The 11,211-nt window shown below is 36.5% G+C and overlaps 1 protein-coding gene across 1 annotated transcript; it reads right to left on the bottom strand.

The window, feature by feature from the left end:
* Positions 1 to 682: 682 nt before the first annotated feature.
* LOC130997390 (cationic amino acid transporter 7, chloroplastic-like) lies at positions 683 to 3,750 on the bottom strand. Its single transcript, XM_057922678.1, has 4 exons — positions 2,949 to 3,750; positions 2,532 to 2,880; positions 2,220 to 2,454; positions 683 to 1,456 (listed from the first exon to the last, which is right to left on the bottom strand). The coding sequence occupies exons 1-4, from the start codon at positions 3,551 to 3,553 to the stop codon at positions 891 to 893; spliced, it is 1,755 nt and encodes a 584-aa protein (XP_057778661.1). The 5' UTR covers positions 3,554 to 3,750; the 3' UTR covers positions 683 to 890.
* Positions 3,751 to 11,211: the final 7,461 nt, after the last annotated feature.

Below are 11,211 nucleotides of genomic sequence, written 5' to 3'. Positions count from 1 at the left end.
GGATTTTTTTTTTTTGAGGAAACATCAAAATTGGATTAATTAGACAAGTAATGGTAGAGTGTGGTGGGTCCAATGGGTAAAGTGTAGTAATTTAAAAAGTAAGGAATGATATATGTTTATAAAGCAGAATAGGAAGTTAATTGGTGGATAAAATTTTAGAGGCAAATATGAAGTTGATTGGTGGACGGAGGGAGTATTAATTAAAAAAATCTATCACATTAATTTATGTTAAATTATAAAGAATAAATATTAAAATTAAATAAAATGTGAATAAATATTGAGTAAATTGAATTTGGGTGAAAAGTGGGTCCATGTATGATGTCAATAAAAATTTGAATTTGAGGAGTCATTGTTGAAGGTGAAAATATTAAGAATAAAATATGGTGATATGTCAGCAATGATAGTCAACAAAAACCTTAAAATAGAGAGGCACCATAGGAGATGGTCTTACAAGTTGTATAACTACTTCTCGTATATTTTAAAACCGTTTTATCTTAGAAACATATATTATCATGCTTATTGAAATTTACATAATCTCCACATCTACACACTCGTAATAACATATCGAAGGGGTCTATAGCTTTCAATTTTTTTTTTGAAGAGGTATAGCTTTCAAATTTGAGCCAACTATTTTTGGCTTCATTTTGACCTAATAATCTAAGCCAAAGGGAATACATCAACAGGTTCCAAAACAAAAACATGATATATAATTTCTTTGTATCTCTACAAATTTTACATTTAAAAGCTGCAGAAATGAGATGGATGCATGCCTAATAATAGATATACAGTTGTTGACTATACAGCATTGATATATTCTTTTGCTATTCCTTGCCTTTACCCCAACTCAAAAGTGCAACCAACACAGCAAGATAAAAAGAGAGAAAAAAGGTCTACAGAATATGGACTACTACCCTTTCAACAGATTCCTTGATGCTCTCTCCAGCCTTTTCACACAGAACGCCCTCCTCCTCCGCATCGAAGCTCGAATGCACACTGTACATGACGTACACAAGCACCGTGAGGCCTGAGAAGAATCCGAACCGGAGATAGGATCCCCTGTGCAGAGCACCCAGCAAGAATATGTTGAGAAAGATCGATATGGAGGGGATCCACGGCATGAACGGGACCCCCCAGTTCTCGGGCTTGCGGGCCTGAGGGACCATGAAGAGGAACACCTGCAAAAGAGCAACGGCAGCAGCCACACAAGCCCCGAGCATCACGGCCTTGGGCTTGCCTGATGGTGCGAAGCGCCAGAGCAGAGTGAACATGATGCAGGTGAGCGAGAAGCAGAACAGGAAGGACAGAGTCGGCCATGGATTTGTCGTCCCTATGGCCACATATCGCCGGTATATCACTGCATTCGCCACCATGTAGAACACGAAGAGGGTCCCAATGGATACCAAATCCAGCAGAATGTCTAGATCAGTAAGCAGTGCGATCGCTGCTGTCAAGACCCCTGCAAACCAGTATCGAAAACATCATTCTCTAAAAGCAAGGCAATCAACTTGCAAGAATCTGAGGGTCTGACCGTAGTCATATCACAAAATCTTGAAAGGTCAAGTGGCGATGAGTTCAACACGAATAGATTCTAAGTCAGGAGCATTGAATTCGCTATCTCGACAACTATCCCAAAATAACAAAAGTCTCAGATAGACGTAGAATCAAGAATCGTTTGAATTTGGTCGAAGAAAGTATTCAAAAAAGCGATCCCTTGGAACCCACATTGCCCAAAGCAATAGTTTCAGCCACTTGTTTGAAAAGGAGAATCGAACCAAAAGCAAGAAGTGTTCACTGAGTGCAAAGATGTGCGGATTGTCAACGTGATTGCTACCAAAAACGCAGTTGAAAAACATTTATACTAAAATTTCACCTTCAATTTCCATACTTGAACATCAAACATATGATAGGCCCCGCAGCTACAAGCTCTCCCTCTCAACCGAAAGGTTTTTCAAAGTGGACCCTATTATTCTTGAAATTCATAAACAAACAAGCAAAATCTCATTCTTTCTACACAATTTAGGAAGTCATGAGGGTCTCCAAATCTTGAAAGAACAATTTTGTTCACATCAAAGATCACATGACCACCACCTGGAATCTAGCCCCACATCACAACATTTTATCCACAAGTAAGCCCTAGTTGGGAAGAAGAAAGCATCAAAAACTATAAAATCTTCCTCAGCACATAGAGAGAGAGAGAGAGAGAGAGAGAGAGAGAGTACCGAGGAAGGAGGAGGCGTTGACAGGGGTAGAGGTGGAGGGGTGGACCTGGGCGAACCAAGTGGGGACCACGCAGGACCTTCCGATGACGCACATGTAGCGTGCCTGGCCCAGCATCGCCACCAACAGCGACGTCACGATTCCGAAACTGGCCCCCACGCCGATCACGTTGGACACCCACTTCATCCCCGACGGCCCCTCCTTGAACGCCCCCGAAAACGGCGCATCCGCATCGATCTGCACTCCCAACAAATTCTGCTTCAAATTTCAATTCAAAACCTCTTTCATTACTCTAATTTTTAATTATTAATTACCAAATCGTAAGGGAGAAGAGCTGAGACTGACGCCGCCATCAGGCAGTAGAGAACGGTCACGATCATCACGGACCCAGTCACTCCGATCGGAATGTTCTTCGCCGGATTCTCCACCTCCTCCGCCATGGTCGACATCGCGTCGTACCCGATGTAGCTCACGTACACCACGGCCGCGCCGTTGAACACGCCGGAGGCGCCGAAGGGGAAGAAACCACCCGCGTTTTCCGGATCCCCTGGCTCCGTGAAGTTGATCAATTTCCCTCTCCAAAACCCCACCGCAATCACGAATGCGATGAACAGAATGTGCAGCGCCGTCAGCGACATGTTGAGCCACGAACTCTCCTTGGTGCTGTAAAAATGATGGAAGAAAAGAAATCATGATTTGGAGTCTGTGCAGTGTAGGTAATGTGAATGTACCTGTAGCAGATTACGAATGTGATGAGCAGCACCACCACCACGGCGATCAAGTCGATCTCGTTGTATCCTTTCGGAAGGCCGTGAACGGCGAGCCTCAGCTGCACGTTCGCCGGAAGGCCGAGGGCGGTGCCGAGGTAGGAGGTGAAGCCACGCGCCACCGCGGCGTTGGAGAGCACGTAGTCGACGATGAGATTGGCGCCGGTGAGGAAGGCGGGGAACTCGCCGAAGGTGACGCGGATGTAGCTGAAGGAGCCGCCGGCGACGGGCATGTCGACGGCGAACTCGGTGTAGCAGAAGGCGGAGAGCAGGGCGCAGACGCCGGCAATGGCGTAGGAGAGGATGACGGCGGGGCCGGCGCAGAAGTGGCTGGCGCGGCCGGTGGTGACGAAGACGCCCGCGCCGACCATGCCGCCGACGCCGAAGCCGATGAGGTCGCGCCAGTCGAGTGTGCGCTTCATTTCGGAGCCGGAGCGGGCCCGCAAGCGGTTAGTTTCTTCTAATGAGGTGGAGACTGAGCAGGCGCGGCGGCGGAGGCGGTGAGGGGTGTCGGAGAGCGCGTGGAGGTAGGATTTGAAGGTGGAGAAGGAGGAAGAGCGGGCTGCCATTGTCAGTCTATGTTTCTGGGTTTAGGTGTGAGAATGTCTGTATGTATATCTAATAAATACGATGAAGAAATCGAGAACAAACGCCCACTTGGTTTATGGGAGGAACCCAAACTATGCTTTCGCAATTGCGGCTCCCAATTCTCACTTTTTATACACGGAGACAAACACACATATGTAAAAAGTTTAATCATGTTTCCTATCCTAATTTTCAGTTTTTCTTTTTTTTCGAATTTTCGTTTCTTATGTAAAAATTTATATTCTGTTAGAATTCTTCACTTAATTTTATATAGTCTACTATTTTTTCTAAGAGGCACTTACGTGCAATCGATTTCTAAATGACACTACTTCCACATACAAATGACACTTGAAGATTGGTTGCGCTGTTTTTCTAAAGGTTAAAAGTTGATTATTTTTATAAACAGAAACAAAATTTAGTGATACTACTTTATAAAAATAGTAAAAACTGAGGATATAAATTATAATTAATTCTACATAAAATTAATTCTAAATAAAGCTCTGTACGTCACATTTCAAGATTTCACTTTCAGTTTCTTTTTCTTCACGCTGATCCATAGGTTTAAATTCAGATTTTTATGCAATAATTATGCTTTTCCTGCGCCTTTGTCCTTTGAACTTTAAACCCCATGCCAGATTTTATAAAGTTAGAATGTCATTTATACTAGATATCACCGCTTTTTCAGCAAATAAATAAATAAAAGGAAGAAAGATATCACCATTTTAATTATTGTTATTAATATTAGAATAAAACTCAGAAAGGAGGTTTCCAATTAAATTTATATTTAACTGTGCCTACAGAGCTCTTTAAAACAATTTATAAGATGTTTAAAGTTTATAAATTTCTTCAAAATATTTGATAAAATAATCTATTCAACAATTTATAAGCTATACAAATAAATTTTAAGAGCTTATAAATTCCTCAAAAAATGAGTTCATTTATCTCAACTTATTTTTTCATAATTTTATATGCAATAATTATTTTACAAATATTATTAATTATAATTTATTATTTTTTATACCGTATATTTTTTCAAGTTCATCTCTCTTTAAATATTATTTAATAATGTGATAGAATATCAAGGTATTGAAGATGTATCTTATAAAAAATAATTGATTTAATTTATTAAAGAAATAATTAAACAAACATGATTTTTATATAAGGAATAAGAAATTTTGAATCATGATTTTTATATACCCACTGTAAATTAACTTTAAATGAAAATTCAACCTTACAATAAACAATAAATATATCAACAAAATCAAAACACTACAAAATAATTATATTCGAATTAATACACACCAACATACCATTAATAAAAAAAAAGTTCAGCGGCTTGTTTCAAAAAATAAAAAAATTAAGCGGGGCCATGGACCCCCTGGATCAAATGTAGCCCAGCCCCTGAGTATAGCATGGATCCTATGGACCCCTAGGTATTTACTTTTATTATTGATTATCGAGTTATGTACCAAATTCCTCCTTATCCTATCGATAGCGTTCCTATCGCATACAGAACCCTATAGTCAGGATAAGAGTTGTTTACTATCTCAACGTGGCGAAATCGCATCAAATACCCTCCTGCATTTAACGGCGGTTAACACTGTTAGAAAGAGTTAAGTACCAAATTCCCCTATACTGGAAAGTATTTGGTGCGATTTTACCACGTTGAGGTAGTAAACAGCTCTTACCCTTACTATAGGGTCCTGTACAAGATAGGGACGCCATTGATAGGGGGAAATTTGGTACTTAACCCTTGATTATTTATATAATTATTATTAAGAATTTTTTAATTTTATTATTTTAATGATATATGAATAAAATTAGTTTAAATGATAAAGATTATGATTTTTTTGAAATATTTCAAAATTTTAGTCTATCTTAATAGATAACAAATTAAAATATATTTAAATTGGTTCTCAAAATTAAATTTTTATTTTTTTTTTCTTTCTAGAAGAATTGTTGGGTTATAGAATTGGTATGTTCATAAACAAAATATTATCATGAGCTCAAATTTCACCAATACTATTTATGTTGAGTTCGTCTCACAAAATTAATTATGCTTACATTTTTATGATGTGTGCAAATTACCTTTTGTTTATGATTACATAATTTACATTTTTTTTTTACTTTCTAGAAGAATTGTTGGGTTTTATTTTTCTAGAAGATCGAATTGTTGTGTTCATAAATAAAACATTATCATTTGCTCAAATTTCATCAATACTTTTTGTATGTTGAGTTCGTCTTACAAATTTAATTATGCTTACATTTTTATGATGTGTGCCTTTTGTTTATGATTACATAATCTACATTTTATTGCATGGGATAGAATGTTACGCGCAAAACATTATGTTATTAGGGTATATTTTACTTTGATTGTAAAATTTTCATTAAAAATGATAAACAAGAAAATATAAAAAAAATATTAGTATCATTTTTTCCTTTTTTTTATTATATGTTTATTAGAGATGAAAAATTAAAAAAATATTTTCACACCTCTATCTTAATTAGGATAATACTCCCTCCGTCCATTAATTTAAGGCATAGGAGGCAAAACACGGATTTTAAGAAAAAATGTATTTTTATTAGTTGAGTGGAAAAAGTGACCCACCAATTAAAAAATGAATAAAAAGTTACTAAAAATAAATAGGCCTTGAGTTGATGGACGGATCAAAAAGACAAGTATGCATTGAATTAGTGGACGAATGGAGTATTATCCAACACTGAAAAGAAAATGAACGAAAAGAGATTACCCGAAAAAATATTTAACTCTGTTCTAATAAAAAATTCATCATAATAAATATGTGAAAATAGTGAAAAATGAGCGAATATATACTCTCTCTTTTTTTTTTCTTTTTTTTTTTTCCATCTAAACGCAATCTTACTAGGTGAAGGATTGTTTTTCATGCAAAATATTGAAAATGGAAAGAGGAGAAAAGAGTTGCTACGCTGCGTATGGCAGCTCAACTCTAAGAAAGATGGACAAATGTCAAATATACTCGCATCGTGTCCGCGTGCGAATGAATATATTTTTATTGGACAAATATACTAATCTACTTTCTAAAATTTATATTTTAAAATCTAACTCAATATATGATTATTTGTAAAATATAAGTCAACTACATCGATCAAATATATTATGCGTTTATATATTTATGACTTTAAGTTATTTAAAATATTTAAATGATAAAATATAATAATATTGTCTGTGTATATATATATGTGTGTCAATAAAATTATGTGTATATAGAAATTAAAATCTCACAACAAATTTAAGTAGTTATTTAATTGTGTAATTGAAATGTCTAATTTGTCGATTTTATTGAGTCGATACTCGATTCAAAAAGATAATGAGTAGAATTCTATATATATATAATATATTGTAAGATATACATGTTTAGATATGTGTTAATGGCGCGAAATATTCATTGGAGATAGTGAAAATCAATAGTTATTCATTAACATAGTTTCAATAAATATTAGCTAACTTTCAACTAAAATGATCAAATTACACTTACTAACCCTCGTACCAGATTACCTCAATCTCTCTTTCTATTCATTCAGCTCTATCTTTATTCCATCAGCTCACTAAGTCTGAGCTATTTCACTTTTTCATTTATCTCTCTGACGGCGGCAGAGGTGGAGGCGGCATGTGTTATCATCTCTATCCCCCTAGCTCCCTCTCGTTTAGCTAGCTATTTATCTCGTTTATCTTCATTGCTCTGTTGATTATTCTCTTTCTATTATCTTGTTGGTGCGGCGGTGACAGTGACATTAATTTTATTCGGTGACGACGTTACTTATATCTGGCAATAACGTTAATTAAGTTTGGTATGAAGCAAATGTACTCTTAATATTGGTTTCTCCATTTAAATTGTAGTTTTTCAAATTTAGTCGTGATATTCGTCCTATTATATTTAAATTTAAATAAATGGTATACTTAGTACGATTGGAGACTATTCGTACCAAACGTATCAATTTGTGGGCGTGGCATGACTGTACAAATAGTATCCATTCGTACTATGTTTGTTGATTCGTCTATTTTTTCAAGCAAATGAGTCAAACTGTTGTAATTATTATTCATGGGGGAGCATGAAATAATAACAATTATGATGATGGATGAAAAAGTATATTCCTATACTCCCGAGTGGTTTCACATATGCGCAAAAATTACTATTAATTAGTAAGGTTGAATTGTGTTTAATGAAGAATGTGAGTATCTACTTTTATGAGATAGATGCATTAATTGAGTCCCCCGCACGTGAAACCATGAGAATGATGATATTGATGATTTTGAGTTATCTTATTTGACTAATTTGGAGCAATTGCCTACGTTATATGTAACTGTTTCGCTTATAACTAATTATTCTCCACATATATATTTTCATGAATTTGTTCAATGTTCAAAATACAGTACTTCAACCACATCGGGAGATCATGACAACTTCAAGGAATGCGAATATGATAATATGGAAGCAATTTGTCAAATTTCTGATAATAATGTTGATAGATGTGGTGATAATTGTGATGATGATGAAGCTGTTGACAATGGTGATGAAGATAATATTGATGTTTGTGATGATGTGCATGATTGTTGTGGTAGACATCGATTCGATGTGCTACCATTCAATGGTGCTATTAAAATTATTGAAGAAAATCACGATCATGCCAACATTGGATTATCACGAGTGTTGCATATCAATATTTGTTTCTTGTAAAGAATTAAGTATAGTTGATGAACCGGTTATTGATACATTTTATTATGATGCTATCTTTTTAAACCAGTAGAAATTGATTACCACATGTGGATTGCTTCATCTTTTGAATCATGTAAATTTTATTATCGAACACTCATTAAATGCAAGATTAAAAAGATATTCTATTGATTGACACTAATTAGGTTGGTTAACTTAAATATGACATTCATTTAAGCAAATTTGTTTACATATGCATAAATATATACATTACTGTAAATAATGATAGAATTAATCATTGGTAATGATAATATGAATGTAATCAATGACAAAATAAATCATTATATATATATATATATATATATATATATATTAAAGACATATTATATGTATGTGAAACATGCTAACGTGACAAAAGTTAAAACTTGAATAAAAAATAGTCTAAGAGGATTTTTCCAGTTAACAACCATAAAATTATGAACTCTAATACCCATTCTAGAGATAAATCGGCTTCGAGCGTAAAATCAAAATCCATTAAATGAATAGTAATCTATGAATTTAAAATAATATATATATATATATATATATATGTGTGTGTGTGTGTGTATTAAACTATTCAAAAAATAATAAGCTTTATATATATATATATATATGTATATATTGCAAAAATAAAATTGTAAACTATTGGATAAGCACAAATTATAAAGGGTGAGATTTTTATGTAGCCCTTTGAATAAAATAAATAAGTTAAGTATCACACGATTCACACCCCATAAATAAATAAGTTTTGTAGCACATTCTTAATGGTCTCCACCAAATCTTTGACTTATTTAAAAAAAATTGTTTTCTTTCAACAATAAAAAACGTGTCCACAGAATCTTCTCAACATATTATTTTTTGTCTTATTATGTCTCTCTCTCTCTCCAAAATCGTGATTTGATATATCTTTTAGGGTTTATGGTTTCTTTTCTTGCATGAAAATAAAGAAGCAGTGCATGAATCGTGAGGATCGGCTGATTCAGCCCAAAAGTGGTCAAAAGTTGGGAATCTTGTTTCAAATCATTCCCCAAAAAAAAGAATCTCATGCACGCCTTGAGAAGACCGTGCACTATACACGCCTCTCTCTCTCTCTTCTATTATTATTTGATTTTGCATCTTCCAAATTCAAAAAACAAAGAGACAAAAACCCTAAAAAACTCACCATACACGCCTCTCTCTTTCTCTAACCATACACGCCCACCGTGCACGCCTCTCTCTTTCTCTAACAAACTCACGCCTACCGTGCACTCCATACACGCCTATCTCTCTAAGAAACTCCAGCCACTATGAGTTCAACGGAATCAGATTACGAAGGGGAAGAGGCACAACGAGGAAGTCGCCCGAGTACATCAAGGAGGAGCGAAAAATACCCGACGCCGAATCCGGTAAGTAACCGTGGCCTATATTTGTCAAAATTTGAGTTTCTGTGTTTTGTATTGTTAAATTTGATTATTAGGCACACGGTTTTAGCATTTTTTAGACAATTATGTTGGTAATTTGCGAAATTTGGAATCTGGAAATTATTTTGAACAACCGTGTACAACCGTGTACGGTTCTTCAGTACACGGTTGTACACGGTTAGACAATTATGTTACACGGTTAGGATTAATTGATGTAATATGCCTTAATTGTTTATTTTTAACGTATAAAAGTATTTTTCGTACACGATTTAACCGTGTACAGCCGTACACGGTTTGTTCATCCATACACGGTTTATCTAAAATCGTACACGGTTGATTTTAAACCATGTAATATGCCCTAATTGTGTATTTTAGACGTATAGAGGTATTTTTTGTACACGATTTAACCGTGTACAACCGTGTACAACCGTACACGGTTAGGGTATCCGTACACGGTTATACACGATTGTACACGGTTGGTCTAGAATCTGTACACGGTTGATATTTTTTGATACTGATCATCATTTTGAATTAATTGCAGCCTCCGAGGCATGCTTGGCTACGTCCGTGCATGCAAGGATATGCCGGACGAATCAATCACTACATCAAGGACAAAACACTAAAGGAAGTGGAGACCTGTCTGACGCATTACCGGTGTTTTGAACAATTTAAGATAGGTCCGTTTGGGCATTTACTTCAGTTGAAGAGGCAGGATAGTGCGAGTGCCGCACTGCACCAGCTTCTTGCACGAGAGTTGTATGACGAAGCATTCGGTCCGTGGGAGAAGTGGTTCCACGTTGGTGGACACGACATTCGATTCAGCGCACTGGAGTATTATCTAGTGACCGGGTTGTGCTTCGGGCCATCCCCGCGTTTTGATCCTAATGTGGATCACCGTGTTCAGAAGCAGAGTCTATGGCACCGAGTTTTTAAAGGCAAGAAGGTGGAAGTGAAGGATCTGCGCAAGCGGTTCGTTAGCCGCAGTATGGGCAATATTGCCGAGGATTATTTGAAGGTGGGCAATATTGTCGTGGCGTATGATCTCGTCTTCTGTCGGGATTATAAAAACGTGCACGATTGGGTGTGGGCACTGGTAGAGGACGATCAGGCATGGATCGACTTCCCGTGGGGCTCTTACTCATTCCAGATTTTGTGTCATGGGATGAGTGTGTTGAAGAAGCATCCCTCGGAGATTACCGGTACTAGGAGGACGTACCACTTCTATGGGCTCATATGGGCATTACAGATTTGGTCGTATGAGGCCATTCCGAGGTTGGGCCGCGCGTGTGGGGCTCGTGACACGAGCTTGCAGATGCCACGATTGGTGAACTGGACGACTTGGAAGTCGGCTTCTGACTTCACCCACTTTTTTTATGCTGATGAGGTAATTATTATTGTTTTTTTACAGTTTCAATCCTTTTATTATGTTATGATTAACGAATAATGAGAAATGATCGATTCATCTTTGTACAGGCCGAGTGTCACCGGACACTCGAACCGGTCGAGGAGGAG

The sequence above is a fragment of the Salvia miltiorrhiza genome, chromosome 8, assembly GCF_028751815.1.
Source record: "Salvia miltiorrhiza cultivar Shanhuang (shh) chromosome 8, IMPLAD_Smil_shh, whole genome shotgun sequence".
NCBI lineage: Eukaryota > Viridiplantae > Streptophyta > Magnoliopsida > Lamiales > Lamiaceae > Salvia > Salvia miltiorrhiza.
This window is presented reverse-complemented; position numbering and strand designations above follow the sequence as displayed.

Excerpts from the sequence above, each read along its gene's own strand:
- LOC130997390 (XM_057922678.1), bottom strand. The coding sequence starts at position 3,553 with ATGGCAGCCCGCTCTTCCTCCTTCTCCACCTTCAAATCCTACCTCCAC. Across the intron at positions 2,455-2,531 it reads CTCTTCTCCCTTACGATTTG|ATCGATGCGGATGCGCCGTT; the intron begins GTAATTAATAAT and ends TTGGGAGTGCAG. Across the intron at positions 1,457-2,219 it reads CAACGCCTCCTCCTTCCTCG|GGGTCTTGACAGCAGCGATC; the intron begins GTACTCTCTCTC and ends ACTGGTTTGCAG.